The sequence below is a fragment of the Zootermopsis nevadensis genome, unplaced genomic scaffold, assembly GCF_977971745.1.
Source record: "Zootermopsis nevadensis isolate Lab colony 2312 unplaced genomic scaffold, Znev_1.0 Znev_ptg000083l, whole genome shotgun sequence".
Taxonomy (NCBI): Eukaryota; Metazoa; Arthropoda; class Insecta; order Blattodea; family Termopsidae; genus Zootermopsis; species Zootermopsis nevadensis.
The window spans coordinates 710125-730971 of NW_028259214.1; the positions used below are offsets into that span (position 1 = coordinate 710125).

Below are 20847 nucleotides of genomic sequence, written 5' to 3' on the forward strand. Positions count from 1 at the left end.
CACCTTTTTCGATTTTTCGAAAATTTTCGAAAAAATTGAAATTTCAAAAATTGTAGAAATTTTAAAAAAAATTAAATGTGGCTGCAAATGGCATGAAACGCGAAGAAAACTAAAGATTTTCGAAATTTTCGAAAAAAAATTTGAATTCAGAATTTTCCAAAAAATTTTGGTTTTGTGCGCTTTTTGGACGATTTCCCACGTTTTTCGATTTTTCGAAAACTTTCGAAAAAATCTAAATTTTCAAAAATTTTCGAAATTTTCAAAAAATTTAAAAAAAGTGGCTGCAAATGGCATGAAACGCGAAGAAAACTAAATATTTTCGAAATTTTCGAAAAAAATTTTAATTCAGAATTTTTCAAAATTTTTTTGTTTTGTGCGCTTTTTGGACGATTTCGCACGTTTTTCTATTTTTCGAAAATTTTCGAAAAATTGAAATTTTAAAAAAATAACCTAACCTAACCTAATCTAACCTAACCTAACCTAACCTAACCTAAACTAACCTAACCTAACCTAACGTAACCTAACCTAACCTAACCTAACCTAACCTAACCTAACGTAAGCTAACCTAACGTAAGCTAACATAACCTAACCTAACCTAACTTTACCTAACCTGACCTAACCTAACCTAACCTAACCTAGCTTTTTCGACGATTTCCCTATTTTCGAAATTTCCGAAAATTTTCGAAAAAATTGAAATTTTCAAAAATTTTCAAAAAATTAAAAGTTGCTCTAAATGGCATGAAACGCGAAGAAAACTAAAGATTTTCGAAATTTTAGAAAAAAATTTGAATTCAGAATTTTTGAAATTTTTTTGGTTTTCTGCGCTTTATGGACGATTTCCCACGTTTTTCGATTTTTCGAAAATTTTCGAAAAAATTGAAATTTTCAAAAATTTTCGAAATTTTCAAAAAATTAAAAGTAGCTGTAAATGGCATGAAACGCGAAGAAAACTAAATATTTTCGAAATTTTCGAAAAAAATTTTGAATTCAGAATTTTTCAAAAATTTTTGGTTTTGTGCGCTTTTTGGACGATGTCCCACGTTTTTCGATTTTTCGAAAATTTTCGAAAAATTGAAAATTTAAAAAATAACCTAACCTAACCTAACCTAACCTAACCTAACCTAGCATTTTCGACGATTCCCCGTTTTTCGAAATTTCCGAAAATTTTCGAAAAAATTGAAATTTTCAAAAAGTTTCAAAAAATTAAAAGTTGCTGTAAATGGCATGAAACGCGAAGAAAACTAAAGGTTTTCGAAATTTTCGAAAAAAAATTTGAATTCAGAATTTTTTAAAATTTTTTGGTTTTCTGCGCTTTATGGACGATTTCCCACGTTTTTCGATTTTTCGAAAATTTTCGAAAAAATTGAATTTTTCAAATTTTTCGAAATTTTCAAAAAATTAAAAGTGGCTGTAAATGGCATGAAACGCGAAGAAAACTAAATATTTTCGAAATGTTCGAAAAAAATTTGAATTCAGAATTTTAAAAATTTTTTGGTTTTGTGCGCTTTTTGGACGATTTCCCACGTTTTTCGATTTTTCGAAAATTTTCGAAAAATTGAAAATTTAAAAAAATAACCTAACCTAACCTAACCTAACCTAACCTTACCTAACGTAACCTAACCTAACCTAACCTAACCTAACCTAACCTAACCTAACCTAACCTAACCTTACCTGACCTAACCTAACCTAAACTAACCTAGCATTTTCGACGATTTCCCGTTTTTCGAAATTTCCGAAAAGTTTCGAAAAAATTGAAATTTTCAAAAATTTTCAAAAAGTTTCAAAAAATTAAAAGTTGCTGTAAATGGCATGAAACGCGAAGAAAACTAAAGATTTTCGAAATTTTCGAAAAAAATTTTGATTTCAGAATTTTTCAAAAATTTTTGGTTTTGTGCGCTTTTTGGACGATTTCCCACGTTTTTCGATTTTTCGAAAATTTTCGAAAAATTGAAAATTTAAAAAATAACCTAACCTAACCAAACCTAACCTAACCTAACCTAACCTAACCTAACCTAACCTAACCTTACCTAACCTAACCTAACCTAGCATTTTCGACGATTACCCGTTTTTCGAAATTTCCGAAAATTTTCGAAAAAATTGAAATTTTCAAAAAGTTTCAAAAAATTAAAAGTTGCTATAAATGGCATGAAACGCGAAGAAAACTAAAGATTTTCGAAATTTTCGAAAAAAAATTTGAATTCAGAATTTTTTAAAATTTTTTGGTTTTTTGCGCTTTATGGACGATTTCCCACGTTTTTCGATTTTTCGAAAATTTTCGAAAAAACTGAATTTTTCAAATTTTTCGAAATTTTCAAAAAATTAAAAGTGGCTGTAAATGGCATGAAACGCGAAGAAAACTAAATATTTTCGAAATTTTCGAAAAAAATTTGAATTCAGAATTTTAAAATTTTTTTGGTTTTGTGCGCTTTTTGGACGATTTCCCACGTTTTTCGATTTTTCGAAAATTTTCGAAAAATTGAAAATTTAAAAAAATAACCTAACCTAACCTAACCTAACCTAACCTTACCTAACGTAACCTAACCTAACCTAACCTAACCTAACCTAACCTAACCTAACCTAACCTAACCTTACCTGACCTAACCTAACCTAAACTAACCTAGCATTTTCGACGATTTCCCGTTTTTCAAAATTTCCGAAAAGTTTCGAAAAAATTGAAATTTTAAAAAATTTTCAAAAAGTTTCAAAAAATTAAAAGTTGCTGTAAATGGCATGAAACGCGAAGAAAACTAAAGATTTTCGAAATTTTCGAAAAAAAATTTGAATTCAGAATTTTTGAAAATTTTTTGGTTTTCTGCGCTTTATGGTCGATTTCCCACGTTTTTCGATTTTTCGAAAATTTTCGAAAAAATTGAAATTTTCAAAATTTTTCGAAATTTTCAAAAAATTAAAAGTGGCTGTAAATGGCATGAAACGCGAAGAAAACTGAATATTTTCGAAATTTTCGAAAAAAATTTTGAATTCAGAATTTTTCAAAAATTTTTGGTTTTGTGCGCTTTTTGGACGATTTCCCACGATTTTCGATTTTTCGAAAATTTCGAAAAATTGAAAATTTAAAAAATAACCTAACGTAACCTAACCTAACCTAACCTAACCTAACCTAACCTAACCTAACCTAACCTAACCTAACGTAACATAACCTTACCTAACCTAACCTAACCTAACCTAACCTAGCATTTTCGACGATTTCCCGTTTTTCGAAATTTCCGAAAATTTTCGAAAATATTGAAATTTTAAAAAATTTTCAAATGTTGCAAAAATTTAAAAGTTGCTGTAAATGGCATGAAACGCGAAGAAAACTAAAGATTTTCGAAATTTTCGAAAAAAAATTTGAATTCAGAATTTTTGAAAATTTTTTGGTTTTCTGCGCTTTATGAACGATTTCCCACGTTTTTCGATTTTTCGAAAATTTTCGAAAAATTGAAAATTTAAAAAAATAACCTAACCTAACCTAACCTAACCTAACCTAACCTAACCTATCCTAACCTAACCTAACCTAACCTTACCTAACCTAACCTAACCTAGCATTTTCGACGATTTCCCGTTTTTCGAAATTTCCGAAAATTTTCGAATAAATTGAAATTTTCAAAAATTTTCAAAAAATTAAAAGTTGCTGTAAATGGCATGAAACGCGAAGAAAACTGAATATTTTCGAAATTTTGTAAAAAAAATTTGAATTCAGAATTTTTGAATTTTTTTTGGTTTTCTTCGCTTTATGGACGATTTCCCACGTTTTTCGTTTTTTCGAAAATTTTCGAAAAAATTGAAATTTTCAAAAAATTAAAAGTGGCTGTAAATGGCATGAAACGCGAAGAAAACTAAATATTTTCGAAAACAATTTTGAATTCAGAATTTTTCAAAATTTTTTGGTTTTGTGCGCTTTTTGGACGATTTCCCACGTTTTTCGATTTTTCGAAAATTTTCGAAAAAATTGAAATTTTCAAAAATTGTCAAAATTTTCAAAAAATTAAAAGTGGCTGCAAATGGCATGGAACGCGAAGAAAACTGGATTTTCGAAATCTTCGAAAAAAAATTTGAAATCAAAATTTTTCAAACTTTTTGGTTTTCTGCGCTTTTTGGACCATTTCCCACGTTTTTCGATTTTTCGAAAATTTTCGAAAAAATTGAAATTTCAAAAATTGTAGAAATTTTAAAAAAATTAAAAGTGGCTGCAAATGGCATGAAACGCGAAGAAAACTAAAGATTTTCGAAATTTTCGAAAAAAAATTTGAATTCAGAATTTTTCAAAAAATTTTGGTTTTGTGCGCTTTTTGGACGATTTCCCACGTTTTTCGATTTTTCGAAAACTTTCGAAAAAATCTAAATTTTAAAAAATTGTAGAAATTTTAAAAAATTAAAAGTGGCTGCAAATGGCATGAAACGCGAAGAAAACTAAAGATTTTCAAAATTTTCGAAAAAATTTTGAATTCAGAATTTTTCAAAAAATTTTGGTTTTGTGCGCTTTTGTACGATTTAACACGATTTTCGATTTTTCGAGAATTTTCGAAAAAATTGAAATTTAAAAAACTAACCTTACCTAACGTAACATAACCTAACCTATCCTAACCTAACCTAGCTTTTTGGACGATTTCCCACGTTTTTCGATTTTTCGAAAAAATTGAAATTTTCAAAAATGTCGAAATTTTTAAAAAATTAAATGTCTCTGCAAATGGCATGAAACGCCCTAACGAACTTAGAGCTCCCACCGGCCCTAACCCACCCGCCCTATCCCCCCCCGGCCCTAACCCCCCCGGCCCTTTCCCCCCCGGCCCTAACCCCCCCGGCCCTAACCCCCCCGGCCCTAACCCCCCCGGCCCTAACCCCCCCGGCCCTAACCCCCCCGGCCCTAACCCCCCCGGCCCTAACCCCCCCGGCCCTAACCCCCCCGGCCCTAACCCCCCCCCCCGGCCCTAACCCCCCCCCCCGGCCCTAACCCCCCCCCCGGCCCTAACCCCCCCGGCCCTAACCCCCCCGGCCCTAACCCCCCCGGCCCTAACCCCCCCCCCCGGCCCTAACCCCCCCCGGCCCTAGCCCCCCGGCCTTAGCCCCCCCGGCCCTAACCCCCCCGGCCCTAACCCCCCCGGCCCTAACCCCCCCGGCCCTAACCCCCCCGGCCCTAACCCCCCCAGCCCTAACCCCCCCGGCCCTAACCCCCCCGGCCCTAACCCCCCCCGGCCCTAACCCCACCCCCCGGCCCTAACCCCCACGAAAGGAGGTGGAGGCCCAGGCCGTTTCTTGAGCGAGCAGTGGCGCGGACCCGGCTCCGGACAATGGCCTGGGCGCCGGGCGCCTGGTGTCGGGTTCCAACGAACCGCCCAGTCGGACGAGTCCAACTCGTTGGCTTTGCGCTCGCACGCTATGCAAAACAGGACCTCGTGGGCGAGGCGAGTCGTTCAACTCTTTCGACTAACCCACCTGGCAACAGATCTTGTCTAGGGGATATAGCAAGAGCATAGTAAGATTAGGTATAATAAGAGGACCACTCAAAATTCGAAAATAGTACCAGCAACGAAAGCGCGGTAATTGATATGGAATAATACGACAGGGGGGCTCAACCCCAGCCGCTAAGTGGTCATAGGAACTTAAAACAAACCTCTTAAAGCAAAATAATAACTTGCGCCCTCTGTGGGTAACGGCGCTTTTGGTGGGTCCCGATGTTCCCGCACAGAGGACGCTGCCGTTTATTTTACGTTTTTCGAGCCTTGTTTTATTCTCTACGACCATTTACGACCTGAGGCTGACCCTCCGTCCCGCGATTTGGTTTCATTCGATTAAATCATTGAGTTTTCGCTGCTCGTAGTATTTTCGCTTCTAGTGTTTTATTACTGGACGTATAATTTTATCTGCCCCTTAGTCATCTCTGCCGACACGCGGTGGATGAGGTTTTCATCTTTGCCTTTCCCGGCATGCTCCGCGAAACTTGTTTCCTACGGACAAGTTGAGTTTGTTTCTGGTTGTCTGTCTCCTGCTCCGGTACAGCGCTTACGTGTCCAGTCTTTACGTAAGTTGGGGCTTCAGTCAGCCATTTTGATATTACGTCTCAGCTTGTGTTTGGTTTAATTATCGATTTGTTCGACAGCCAAAGAGTTGTTGAAGCTTTCGTGGTGGTAGTACGAGGCTCTAAAGAATGCAGGCGAATTCGTGATAATGAAAATACTAACCGATTTTCTCTAGAAATTACAAAAATCGTTGAGTTAGATTTTATTCGACTTAAACCCTTGCACCATTGAAAATTTAATCCTGGAATCTGAAGCGAAAATAATAATAAATTCTTATTGTGTGGATTTCCACCTCTTTTGCCATTCACTGTACGTGTAATGTAAGCACAAATCGATGAAAATTGTAATATTTATTATAATTGACTCCTGGATTTGACCTTTTCATAATGAATACAGATTTAACCTGGTCGGATAGATAACGACCCTGACTTATCGGCATTTCTGTCTGGCGGCTTTACAGGTGAATTACGTCGCTTTTCCATGGAGAAAGTGGAGTGATATAAGATCGTCTATATATTTTTCTCAAGGACTGTGACACGCACATGCGAGAGTACATGTGTCCTGTTTTGTGTCCTCGGGTGCTACGTCCTGTACAACGCGAGCCTACTTAAGTCATTCAAGGTGAGTTGCATGAAATATTCCGTCCTCTGAAGTAGAGAGTTCTGAAAGTACGTTGAGAGAAAATCTTATATTGCGTGCTGTTACCGATACAACGTGACTTGGCCTGCGTCACACAAGACAAGATGGCTGAAATGACGTTGCAACACTGAACTAAGTATTCTGAGATATTCTATTTTACGTTTTGATTGTTCTGTGATACTGCCCACGCATTCCGTCTCCTTCTAGGTCAGTGGTAACAACCACGTGACGCTCGTTCAAGACTTGAGGTTTACGGAGCGGTGAGGATGACGGCCGCTTACATCGTGAGCTTGCTAACACGACAACCCGAAAATTATATTACAGCAGCAGCGAACTAAGGACTCCGGTGAGTACAATGAGAAATTGTCAGATAATGCCCACTGATCGAGTTTCAGAGCTTACATACAGAAGCGACGTAATTATAAATTCTTGTCATTATGTCTGCTTTGAGGTGGTTGGCGGAGCCCTCTTCATATTCACGGTGATTATGATGTCATCATTCTTCATCGCCGTCGTGAACCCTCTGAACCTGAAGATTTTTCCACGTCTCGCTCCTGGACGCTGCTCTGTGACGTCGTCTGGCACGAGACGTCTGAAACGATGAGGCACCAGTGAGCGATGGACTCGGGTGAGTACGGTGATGTATTATTTCTAGGTTGATTCAAAATTATAATGACTTTCGTAGATAGTGTTCTGTGGGAAATTAAAAATTAGTATGTCTCGACGACAATGTAGTGTCTGAGTAAAGCCTGATCTGCATGGATGGGATTTCGCGAAGGTACCGATATCGCCAAAATCAAAGAATGTTTGAAACCCCCTACGTACGGTAAGGAATCAAGTTCTTTTATGAGTTGGAAACAGAAAGGAAAAGTTACAGATCATTTGAGAATTGTTGATGGGAAAGATTGGAAAAGGAGAAAATGCAGACAATCACAGAGACGTTGCGTGTCCGGTGATAGACACGCACACTTGCGGTATGAGACCAATTTCTTCCGTCTCTCTTGATGTAAACATGTACGGCAGTCATCGTGTAGCTGACAGTCGTTTAACTGGTCAAAGCCTTTCTCTTCGTGTATAGACACAGAAATTTTAAAAACTGATTGGTCGTCCTTACTTCATTTCTGTTGGATAAATTTCGTAAGGAAATGCTGTGGTGTTAGGTGGACCGAGTATTGCGTATGGAGTCTGTATTGATTTGGATTAGCCGTCTGCCAGAGACGCGACTGAGTAGGCGTCCTTTACGCTGTGATGGAATTAGATAGAGCTGCTGTATAGAGCAGAGGTTCCCAAAATATGGAGAAACATTTTCAACATCTTTTGCTTGATTGAGGCAGTCATCAGAACGAAGTATCGTTCTGCGTTTTATCCCGAAGGATGGTGATGGGATACAGGAGCGTAGACCAAGACTCAAGAATTGATATTCAAGTCCACTTGTAGCAACACAGTAGAGATATATATTGAATTAAAGCTACACCAGTTTACAGTATCTCGAGTCAGAAAACTATGAAGGCGTAATTTATAACAGTTATAATTACTCTTCGCTAATAAAAATTGCAGTTTTGTCGACTTTCAGTTTATTCTGTGTATAGTAATATAAAATATCGTCAAATTGAGTACCTGATCTATTTTCCTAATCAATGAAACTGAAGGTTTACAAGTGCAAGGAAACCGAAATTTGAGTCTATCGTGAGTCACTGCAGTCTGATTCACATCTCTAGATACTCTTTATACAATAACACAGTTTAATATTAAGTCTCACCGCTACTAAATCTTCCGAAATAATTCATTCCTTTCCTAAGAGGGTTCATAACTTAACTTTTTGTGTGCTCTTTGAAATGTAAAAAGTAAGCATCATTAACCCCATGAAGCCGTAGGTCGTCTGAATTATATTTAAGAATTCAGTCCGTACCGCGAAGAAAACACAACTCTTCACCATTACGAAAATCAACTGGTTAACGCTGTTTAAGGAAATGATCGCTGTTTATTCCGAGAATCATAGTTCGTCTGAATTATATTTAAGAATCCAGTCCGTACCGCGAAGAAAACACAACTCTTCACCATTATGAAGATCAACTGGTTAACGCTGTTTAAGGAAATGATCGCTGTTTATAGTGAGAATCATAGAAAAGCCATAAATATAAAAGTCATCATAATTAAAGCACTTGGTACATATGTTGAAGTAAACTTTCAGAATTGAACTACTTGGTATTTAGCATTCTCTGTTGAAGGCTTAATGTACCGTTTACAAACTTTTTTCTTTATCAGTATTACTTCGCCCCACTCGCTTGTAAATAATCTTCTTGAATCTCTTTCCCTAAGTGTTTTCAAGTTCGGATTGTCTTACAGAGTGAGAAACGAAGTATTACACCTGTCTAAATCATCAAGAAATATTATAGGACTGTTAACTTAGTTGAAGCATCTCTCTCTCTCTGTCTGTGTTTTTAATAAGTTCCGAAGATTAGGATGGGTTGACACTCAGGTTACAGTAATTGGTTCATCGATTCTCGATAGATTCTGACGAATTTAGGACCGCGTTCAGGTGTGTGTTGCTCTAAAATCCAGACGTTCCTCAGCTCGAATATTTGTTGCGCCATTGAATACTGTCTCGAGAATAATAGAAAAACTTGAAGAAGTCGCTGTTTCCAGCACTTACTTCGTGTCCCATTTGATAAGTTGAACACCTGTACGTGTTCAGTACGAGAAAGAAATTGCTGCCGTGTTTGAAAACATGTTTTAAGCTGGAAGAAACCAGCAGATAGTCTCAATAAATGCACTGCGTGAATGGAATTCTTAGGAATATTACACATTCTCCAACTTTGTCGCATTGCTCATATCACGTGTAAGCATGGATTAAATTCCTTGTAGAATCGAATTCAGACAAATAATTATCTTTTTCTGTTATTTCGTGTCATGAACTGTTGACCTTGGTTCAAAGAGTGCGTCTTAATGCACTTCCATAAAATTCTCCGCTGTTCGTGGAGACTCCTTCAAAAAATTATGCAGTACTTGAAAGAATTGGCACAATGGCGGCGTGACCTGTTGATTTGACCCTAGGGATCAGTGTAATGTTTGCCCAAGTGCATGGTAACAAATAAACATGTCTGTGCGCACGGGCGTGATATCGAAAGTCAATTTTGGAGCTACCTGCCTTGTGTTTATCAGTTTACGGTCTTTGGAGTGGTATTTCAGTCAGCATTTGGTTCGGCAGTGCCGTGTAGTGTTCGCGGACGGGCATGTACCTCAGGGGTATTGTCGGTAGATGACAGGACAGTTCGTCAGGGTGCGCACATATTGATCATTGAATATCCCTCGTGCTCCGGCGGTGGCGGGATGTGTTCGCTGTTTTTCAGACGTTGCCGTCCCTGCGTGCGAGAAAATGGCGCAGCTCCTCTGCTGGTATTGTTTCCTTCGGACGGCGTGATGGTAGGATGCATGCCCAGTCGAGTGCAGCTTTACTCTCTTATATTGCCAGGGCTTGCAAGTTTATTTGATCTGATGTTTGTCATCTTTCTCCCGTGTGAAGTACGTAAAGTGGGAAATATTTTGGTTGCACGAAAGGCCGGATTAGTTGCCAGTAGGTTATTAATGTGGTGTAGAGTGCCTTCGTAGTAAGAATTAATACTGGTCTCTCAATGCGGATGTTTATTTCTGTACATGGTTTTGTTTCAGGTAGGCGTGAATGCAAGCATATGGGATACTTCAGCCGTTATGCAGTTTCGAGTCCATCATTACTACGGAGGTAGCAAGACTTTGCTCCGGTAGCTGACATGATCATTGTGCGTGATGGACACAATTCATCAGTCGATGCGGTTGGGATGACCCACAGACTCGTGGTGGCAGCCTCTGTTTTTGTGACTTGCATGTGGAAATTCAGTAGCTGTTGATTTAAATTTGTGCAAGAGCTTATCGCAGTGAAGAAGCTAGAAGTAAGCAGCTAGGGTTACAGGTTGTAATGTTGGTTACGTGGCCACTGCACCGCAGTTGCCCACTTTTGATTCCTAGTGACCAAGTATGGGGTGTTCGTATGATGCCTCACAATGCCACAAGGAAGACCTCAGGCCCTCGTGCGATTATATACCTTGCTTTCCGAGGAGGTGTACTGTTATAGATTTAGTGGGAGTGCCTAGTCTGTCTCAAAGAGGAGTTTGAGATCAGGGGATGTGCTGAGTGGCAACTTTCATGTGAACTGTAGCTGTAGTGTGTGTGGACTGGTTTCAACGAAGACATGGCAGACCAATTTGTCTGAATATAAGCGTTTGAGAAGATCAGTTGTGTGCGTGATGGGGAAGCAGCTTATTTGGAGTTGGAGTTGTGAAGAACCAGACAGAACGAAGCACCTGGAGTGTTTGTGACTTGGATAAGGAATTGCATTATTCAGGTATGTTAGAGAGTAGAGTTTCTTTGCATTCCATGGATCCTTCTTAGAACTAAACCATGGGATGCAGAGCAAGTCATTTCATACAGTAAACATAAACTTCAGGACTTCATTCAATATACGTAAACCTCGGTACTTTTGACACAATTACAAGAACGTGTTTCACATATGAATGTACATAAACCTTCAGATTTTGCAATTCAAGTATGAAAGCTAATTTCAGTGCAGGCTTGAATACATTTATATCACAATTTAGAGTTTTAATTGTTGGTTGGTGATTATTAAATAACTTGACACGTGTAAAGTACACTCCTCTTTGACATTTAGCAGGGTTTACATCTTGTAATTAAATTATGTACATCTGTATTTCTTTTAAAATTATCCAACTTTTCCACCACAAATGATAGCAAGCAGAGTATAAATTCACTTGCAAGTGGAAGTATATTAAATTTACGAAATAATTTTCTACAAGATACGCTGCTTTTGACACCTGCCATTGTTGTGATTATTTTCTTTTGCATGTAAAAAGCCTTATTACTGTCTGTTGAATTCCCCCAAAATATTAATCCATAAGACACCACAGAGTGGAAATAAGCAAAGTAAACTAGCTTTATAGTATCTGTTGTCATGGGTGGCATGATTGTTCAGATGGCAAGGCACGCAGAGCTTAATTAGGGAATAATATACTCAATGTGCTTCTTCCAATCTGAGGTGTTGTCAACTTGTAAGCCAAGGAAATTGTTTAAACTTCCGCGATTAATTTTTCATAAAACCTATTATATGCCTTGTGCTTAGTAACAAATTTTATGAAGTTTCCTTTTTAGAAAAGAAAAAGGAGAGAGAGAGAGAACTTAGTGCCAGTTTGTTGGCTGTAAACCATTTGTTTATGTCGTTCATGATATTTTCAAGTTACACACACACATAAGGGCTTGTTCTACTCCGTTGAGTGCATGCTTCTGTGAATGCAAATTTTGCAATTTGGTGGTGACATTTCCTAGAACCTTCCTAAATATAAATCTTTTGTTCAGAATATTCTTTTCTATTAAGCCCTTGCTTCGAACTTCAACGAGTGGACAAATCTTTCAGGTGAAGGAGAGCCCCACGTTAACGATAACTCCGCTGGCCCTTCAAGTAGCAAGCAGCAGAAATCACAAGAACAGCAAGAAGATGCCCATATTCAGTATCTGAGAAACATCGGACAGTTGGTGGCCATTGTATTGGATCCGTTGGGTGGGGAGGAATTAGAAATTTTCCATTTCACTTTACTTTGTCATTAGAGAATAAGCAGAACCTTTGCAAGAACTTTATTATAGGGAGCATAATAATTGGAATCACCATTTCACATTCTTCCTATGATTCTCATTTTCTTGTGTTTTTATTACTTGTTTCTTTTCCTCCTCTTCCTTATTTGTGTAACAGTGCATAACACTGGTACATTTTAATCCATTCATACTTCCCCAAGTGTTTTGCGCGTGGGACTGCTAAATCTACTATTCCAGACGAACAAGAGCCTTGGTCTGTGCCAGCTGTTACATTTGTCAGTGGCGTTTGACTGTTACCCACTAACAGGCTCTGCTTGTCTAGTTGCTACTGTTACCTGTTCTTGTATGCCATCTGAGCAAATAGTAATTTCTTCCATATTAGCAGTACTTTCCCATTTAGAAATGTTGTGCCTTAAACTTAACACTTCCTTTCTGACAGCTCCACTTCAGTTCTATACTCGTCTAACTTAGAAGTGATATTAGTATTAATTCTGCTTTCTACTTTGGCAACATCTAGCCCCTTCTCCATGTGCGCGTCAGGCTTTTCGTTCACACTCTCATCTACTCTGTGCAACTTACAATTTACATCTGAAATTTCTTGTTGAGTATGTGCCTTTATGAAAGGCCTCACAATCACAGAATAACAGTAGTGCCTGTACAAAGAGACCTCACGCCCAGTTGAATTGTGGTGTTCATATTTTTATATATTGGCTTTTCCCATTAAACATTCTCCATAACCACTGCCACCGGGTAAAAACCCATTAGCAGTTAATAATAATAATTCCTTTTTTTGGCAATATAGCCACATCGTCGTTCTCTCCTGTGTGGGAAATTGAGAAGTCCTTGTCGCAAATCTTTCAGCGCGCCACTAAGTGTATAAAATAATATTTCTGTAAAAGTAAAGCTGCCCCACTGTACACCATGTAGGCATGGCCAGCATGATTGCTACACCGTAACAAAACGTGACTGACTGACACTCAACAATTGTTTCCTCGTCATGTAGGCTGTGTCAAAATGTTAAGCATGAAAGAAATTAATGAGTTTAGGTTAGCCCGCACATATGTGCAGCAGGTTATCGTCAGTGTTGATTTCAGAGCTCAGCGGCGTTCTTCATGTACTCCGAAACATTGGCCCTGTCTCAGTGTTTTCGCAAATTGCCTGTTAGGAAAGGCAAGGAACAACATGCATTATGTTCTTAGAGGTGTTGACATGTGAAATTAATTTGACTTTGTGCTGGGCAATTATGTTCAACTGAGCTGATGAAAAAAATAACGTTTCAGAAAAGTAAACGATTTCCGTGACATTCGGAACACTTTCCGAGATGTGGGACGAGGCTTTAATTTCCTTAACGGTTAACTTCAGTCCTGAAAAGAATAAAAACTCGTAAAGCTCCTGGAGCAGATGGATTGATTATAGGTCTCTTGAAATATGCTGGAAAATTACGTACTTCCCGATTCTCAAACTTATAAATAATATGTGGAACAATAGCATACCCCAAAAGTAGTTGTGGTATTACTCTGTCCTTATATTCCATATGCACTTAACCGTACCAATCATTAGTAGACGGATCGGGTATGGAGAATTTTTTTAAAAAAACCCTTTTTTAATTTTACTTCCTTCTCTAAATGCGTACAGCAACTCACTCCTTAATGATGTCCATTTCATGTAACAGAATTTCATTATATTACTCTCACACAGTCAACTCACAATCGATGTGTATTTTACTTAACATTGTACTTAATACGTTCGAAGAACATATCAATTTCTATCCAAACGTTCTGATGCAAGATCAGTAAACCTCTTCAGGTCAATTATAGACTAGCAATATTGGTAGCGCAAATACCAACGTTGGTAGCATTGTTAGGCACCAGGAACACCAACATTAACATATTCCTTTACGGATGACCAAACCTGTGTGTGGATATTTAAATTGACGGACACAAGCATCCCAGGATTTTTAGCCTTTATCCACAGAAACAGGTATACAAATAAATTTTATAATAGTTGGCCATCCTGATTTCGAGCTTATATGTGCTGGACACGCATTCCAACTGACAGCCCTCTCCACCATTGTCTAGGAGTACAGCGGTACGTATTTCTCAACAACAGCTCCTCATGACTCGGTGAATACGTTATATGTATTTGATGTCATTTAAGTAAATGCATTAAAGATAACATGAACTGAATATTAATAATTCTAATTTTCAGGTGTCATGGATGAAGAGATGAAAGTTTGTTTTAAAGTTTACTTTGAAGAGGGAAATGAACGTTAAATACGTCGTTTTAATTTCAAACTCACTTCTGCATTAAACTTCGCCATGCTAAGGGAGAAACTACAATCTATTTTCCCATCCCTTCACGGATGCAACTTTATCGTTGCGTGGAAAGGTAACCGGCATTGAAATTTGATGGAACACGGAGCTACAAATTTTCTTAGCCATTTTTCCTCATGAATTAACAGTAAATATGGGGAATGATGTAACTCTGTTCCTTATTCATTTTTCATGGGGTTTAATTTACACTTCAGAAATTAACATTTTTCATCTTATCCTTTAATATCTTTGTTTTACTATCTGTTTAACCTCGTGCTCATATTGGAGAAGAATTGGTGTGTAGAACACAGGGAAATTTTGGTTTCTTGTTCATTGACAGGATTTTTCCATTTTTATGATGCTATATTACATCACTGATCAAATATGTACTTGCTGATGTTAGTGTTTAGCCCATGCTTTTTAAGTTCATTTTATTTCTTTGTCCACAGATGCCGAAGGTGATAAAATTACAATGTCCAGCGACGAAGAATTGATGCTGGCATTAACTGAATCACAGACTGAAGTGCGCAAACTATATTTAAAACCAGGAGCTGGATCTGCCGAAGGTCAGTGTGTATTAGTGCATTATGTGATTTAACATGTGAAGGATCAACTTTGTATTATCAAGTGTCGAGACTAATGTAGAAATTAGGATACTGCACTTACGGTGATCGAAGTTTAATGGCCTTCAAAGTAGACTTGTTATTTGACCTATTTGTGCATGTGGATGGAAGACCTCACAAACTAATTTTCTGGATATAAAAATAAGCATTCAAACAAACTGTTTACACTGTAAATGTTAAAGTTAGGAGACAAGAGAAAAGTCACAATGAACAATATCTGTTGACTAGTTGAGTGAATAATTGCTTCTCTTCTGTGAGGTGTGGGTGGGAGCCTGAGGCAGGCCATTGTCCATGGAGACCTCGTGGTGGAGAACCAGAGTGGTTGGAAGCCCTTGCTTTGTACATCGTGTGGACAAATCTTTCAGGCGAAGAAGAACCACCCCACGTTAATGATAACTCCGCTGGCCCTTCCAGTAGCAAGCAGCAGAAATCACAAGAACAGCAAGAAGATGCCCATATTCAGTATCTGAGAATCATTGGACAATTGGTCGGTGAGGAGGAATTAGAAATTTTCCATTTCACTTTACTTTGTCTTTATAGAATAAGCAAAACCTTTTGCAAGAACTTTATTATAGGGAGCAAAATACTTGGCATTGCTGATTTCTTCCGGCCGTGTATGGAAAATGTGTAAAATGAGCTTTTCTCCCAGAAAGGACTTTTTTTCTCTTTTGAGTCTTGGGTCTGATTTTGTTTAAAATCGGTAGAGTTTAAGCATATCAATTATTCATCCTTTCAGCCACTTTATTCTATGCCAGCACATTGTTGCTCTCTTTGACCTGGAGAGGGCATAAGGCACAACTTTGAATTATGGTGTCCTCAGAACCCTTCACTGGTGAAGTCTTTGGGATTGAGTGCCACTGTTTCTTTTCAACTTCATGCAGGCGCCTGTTATTTCTGTGTCCTTGTGAATGTCTTATCTGCAAGTTATCCTGAAGAAAATGGAGTGCCACAAGGATCAGTTTTTAAATGTGATGCTGTTTTGCAGGCTTTTAGACAGCACTACCTTTTGTTGTTATGCAATAATCAGAATATCTTATTTATTGTATTGCAAATGAAAATGTTCCAGCAAGTTGAATTGAGAAGTCTTGAAAAACCATTCAGTCTGCTTGAGTTGTGCTGTTTGTGTTTAAACTTTGTTGAAAACGTGTGCTTTCTCTCTTCATTGCTGCAGTTTGGCTAATGATAAAAGTAGGAATTTTGTGTACTTTTTGTTATCACATTCAGCTTAAGGAGCAAAGTGTGATAATTCTGTCTCAGGTCTGCAGCAGCATGTTGGTGTGACATGTGATGCGTGTGAGAGGGCAGTGCAAGGGTTTCGCTACAGGTGCATTCAGTGCCCTGACTTCGATCTTTGCGCCACTTGCGAGAGCAAGAGTCTTCATCCTGAGCACTATATGATACACATGCCAGTGTAAGTGATGTTCATTTTAAGGATTTCAAACTCGGAAGTGTGACAAAGTTTAAATATTTGGGAATAACAATAACATATCAAAATGATATTCATGAGGAAATTAGGAGGAGACTAAATTCCAGAAATGCTTGCTTCTTCTCGGTTCAAAATATATTGTCTTCCCGTCTGATTTATAAGAATCTGAAATAAAAATTTATAAAACAATAATTTTGCCTGTTTTATTGTGTGGCTGCAAAACATGATCTCTCACTCTCTGAGAGGAACACGGATTGCATATTTTTTAAATACGTGGGTATTCTGTGAAATAACAGAATTACACATAATCAGTTATTAATTTTGTGACATGTTGTTAGTTTCTGACAAAATAAAACCACAGTTTAATATTATAAATAATAATGCTCAAAATATAAGGGAAGCAGTGTGCAGGATCTCACAGTAGAGTAGAGTAGAGTTTATTTACATTCCATTGATCCTTCTTAGGACTCAACCAAAGGATGTACAACATGTCATTTCATACAATATACATACACTTCAGAACTTTCAACACAAGTACAAGAACGTATTTCACATATCAATGTACATAAATTTCAGATTCTGCAATACAAGTATGAAAAATAATTTTACAAATTAATATACATTTAAATATAAATACAAAACTTGCTTTACATATGCGTAGATTATGGATATAAAGCTTAAACATTTTCAGCAGAGATGAAATCATCTACAGAATAGAAGGAGTGAGTAAAGAGGTGATCTTTCAATGCAGGCTTGAATACCTTTATATCATAATTTAGACTTTTAATTGTTGGTGGAAGATTATTAAACAACTTGATACCTGTATAGTACACTCCTTTCTGATATTTAGTAAAGTTATTATTTGGCACATAGAGATCATGTTTACGTCTTGTATTTAAATTATGTACATCTGTATTTCTTTTAAATTTATCCATGTTTTCCACCACAAATGATAGCAAGCAGAGTATAAATTCACTTGCAAGTGGAAGTATGTTAAATTTACGAAATAATTTTCTACAAGGTAAGCTGCTTTTGACACCGGCCATTATTCTAATTATTTTCTTTTGCATGTAAAAGACTTTATTACTGTCTGTTGAATTTCCCCCAAAGATTAATCCATATGACAATACAGAGTGAAAGTATGCAAAGTAAACTAGCTTTATAGCGTCTGTTGTCATGGGTGGTACGACTGTTCTCATGGCAAAGCATGCAGAGCTTAATTTGGGAATAATATATTCAATGTGTTTCTTCCAATCTGAGGTGTTGTCAACTTGTAAGCCAAGGAATTTGTTTGTTTCAACTTCCACAGTTAATTTTTCTTCAAAACCTATATTTAACCTAGGATATGTCTTGTGCTCAATAACAAATTTTATGAAGTTTGTTTTTTCAAAATTTAGTGCCAGTTTGTTAGCTCTAATTTATGTTGGCAAAGACATCATTCATGATATTTTGAAGATAGATCAATTCTTGGTGTGCAATAATGATACTTGTATCATCAGCAAAAAGAATGGGTTTGGATATAGAGTTCACAGTTGCCGGCAGGTCATTGATATATATGAGGAAAAGTAAGGGCCCAAGAACTGAACCTTGTGGCACTCCGTGATTTACGATACCCCATTCTGAATAGGTATTATGATTGGTATGGGGGCTTTGAATTTCTCCTTTCTGCCTTCTATTGTTTAGGTAGGATTTAAACCATTGTCCTGCTATACCTCGAATCCCATAAAATTTCAGTTTCATTAGTAATATTTCATGGTTTACACAATCAAATGCCTTGGCTAGGTCACAAGATATTCCACCCACATGGATTTTATTGTTAAGGGCACATACAATTTCATTAGTGAAACTAATACGTGCATGTTATTTTGTAGATATGTAAATTGTGTATTGTGATAAAACATATTTTTCAGTGCAGTGAAAATGCAGCCATCTTCAAATAGGTAAAATTGATATGCAAACCAAAATAATTTTATTGTTATGTCATTTAGTATGTTAGTGTGTGTTCTTATAATAAGTGAGTTGGGGTAGTTCAGCCAGAATAGTGACTGACTACGGACTGTACTACCGGGGTTCAATCTGTGACAGGGGCAGCCTTTGAGACTAGACCGGCTCCGGGGTTCACCCAGCCTCTTATCTAATGGGTACAGGGGTCTTTTTCCAGGGGTGAAGCACAGCTGGGGTGTGATGCTGACCACTTACCCTGTCTAGTGCCGAGGTTAAGAATGAGTAGGAGCTATACCTCCTTCCCCCTCAAGCACCTACATGACATATAGTGGGACACCTTTTAAATTTATTTTATGTTCTTATAATAAAATGTGCTATTCTATGACCTGTCCTACACTCTGCTTATTAGGGTCTATGGGGTTTTTCTATATTTATGTACTGGACCATATACTGAGCCAGTTATATATAGATGATAATATTAAAATGGATTTTAAAGAAACTGAGGATGTTGACTGGATTGAACTGGCTCAGTATATGGTCCATTAGCAGGCTGGCAATATACATGAATATAGATATGCCCCAGAGACACTAAGAATACTATTAGAGGTGCTATTTTTATTTCATATAGTATTTGACTTGGAAGTTTTATTAATGATGTGTGACTGATGAATATTTGTAGAATTTTGTTTGAATTCCAGAGAAAGGAAGAGTGTCTGAGTTTGGGAATAACGATTATGGACAACTTGGTCTCGGTCACAAGAATGTTACTGTGAAGCCAAGCTGTGTGAAGAGTAAGTGCATCATTGCCTGCACTGAATTGAAATGTTTTACTGAAAATATTACACCTGCATTACAGCATCTGTAATGAAAGACTGACCCAGTCTTTCTCAGATTATATTGCAGAACCATTTTATTTACAACTGTTTAAATTATGGGTAATTTGGAGGATGCTCTGTGATTCCATATTTAACTTTTATTGACCTTGTGCCAGCTGTCAATGCATTGCACTGGCGGCCTTTAGTTTGGGGATTTAAGCACCTATTATAGTATGAAAAAGGTTAACTCTCCTGGAAATGTAATTTTGTGTTTATGCGTGAAAATGTAATTATTACTTAATGCCTAATATTTGTGTGTGCATTAATTTTTAGGTTTGAAGCCAGAAAAGGCTACTCATGTTGCATGTGGAAGAGCACACACATTGCTCAGTACAGGTTAGTTTGTTTGTGCTGCATTAATTAAGCCTTTGTATGTGAACAAATGGTGAAATAAAGTTTGACTTGATTTTTTAAAGGTTTATAAACGTCTTAAGTTGTGAGATTTGAGGATCTGAAGGTGGAGGTGATACATTTCTCTAAGAGTACAGTGTGCACGTAAAAGTTTTGTCTCTTCACCTTGTAACTTAATTTCTGTATAAATGTCAGTTCATGCATTTAAATATTTTTCCTCACTCTCTTTTTTATAACTAAGATTCAGGTGAAATATTTTCATGGGGGAGCAACAGTGACGGACAGTTGGGTGTTGTTGACGTAGCCGATCGTTCAACACCGACAAGAGTTTTGGGTGTACGTGATGAAATGATTCGGCTGTCAGCAGGATGCATTTCTTCTGCTGCACTCACAGGTAGGATTTCATTTGGTGCACTTTCATGTTTCTTTATGTCTTAAATGAGTGGTTATTAATTTACAGTTTTTGTTATAATAATTTCCTTTTTTTAAGGAAAGTAGTGGGCTTCTGAGATTACAATGTTGTCTTTCTTCCCTTCTTTTTTGAATATTTTGGCCTCTTTCTCTTTTCTCCCCTTTTTTCTTTTTAATTCTATGGACGTTCCTACAATCAGTGGTAGCAACATGACAGACGCAAAACATTAAGTACATATCTGTGTAAGCGTATTCAATGCTACTGCTGTTTGATTGTGTGTGTCAAATCTTATAAAAGTACTGTGTTTTCAGTAGAATCTTTCCTTTTTAGTAAAAAGTAAAAAGTACATTTGAAAATTAATCAATATCTATTCAATGTTTATCTCGTCTACAGTCTCCGTTGTAGGTAAAATGCATCGATCCACAAGTGACGTAGACTTAAATCGATGTAATGGTGTACAGGGAATGGTTAATAACCAGGATTCACTAAAAGACGTCGAGTCTTAAAAATTTTGTGTTCATCTGTTTGGCCTAATTTGATTGTATATTCATAAGTTACTGTAGTATATGTTAATTAAATTTTGAGTTTTAGGTAATCATCTGAAGTAATGA

At 37.2% G+C, this 20847-nt stretch overlaps 1 protein-coding gene and 1 long non-coding RNA gene across 4 annotated transcripts; one reads left to right on the plus strand and one right to left on the minus strand.

Moving 5' to 3' along the window:
• The first annotated feature begins 5928 nt into the window (after positions 1-5928).
• LOC110837596 (uncharacterized) lies at positions 5929-20115 on the plus strand. 3 transcript variants are annotated; one of them, XM_087341707.1, is made up of 13 exons: positions 5929-6019; positions 6478-6638; positions 6864-7002; positions 7108-7284; positions 10326-11034; positions 12118-12261; positions 14502-14681; positions 15055-15171; positions 15487-15719; positions 16486-16639; positions 19297-19389; positions 19747-19809; positions 20066-20115. In XM_087341707.1, exons 7-9 carry the CDS (start codon positions 14612-14614, stop codon positions 15696-15698), a joined length of 399 nt encoding a protein of 132 aa, XP_087197833.1. In that variant the 5' UTR covers positions 5929-6019; positions 6478-6638; positions 6864-7002; positions 7108-7284; positions 10326-11034; positions 12118-12261; positions 14502-14611; the 3' UTR covers positions 15699-15719; positions 16486-16639; positions 19297-19389; positions 19747-19809; positions 20066-20115. The 3 variants fall into 3 exon arrangements, with proteins under 3 accessions (XP_087197833.1, XP_087197835.1, XP_087197834.1); XM_087341709.1 differs by lacking the exon at positions 12118-12261; XM_087341708.1 differs by lacking the exons at positions 5929-6019; positions 6478-6638; positions 6864-7002; ... (1 more) ...; positions 10326-11034; positions 12118-12261 and adding an exon at positions 14125-14381.
• On the minus strand, positions 11127-13909 carry LOC147870925 (uncharacterized). Its single transcript, XR_015533023.1, has 2 exons — positions 13787-13909; positions 11127-13657 (listed from the first exon to the last, which is right to left on the minus strand). It is a non-coding gene; the product is annotated as an uncharacterized LOC147870925 (long non-coding RNA).
• Positions 20116-20847: the final 732 nt, after the last annotated feature.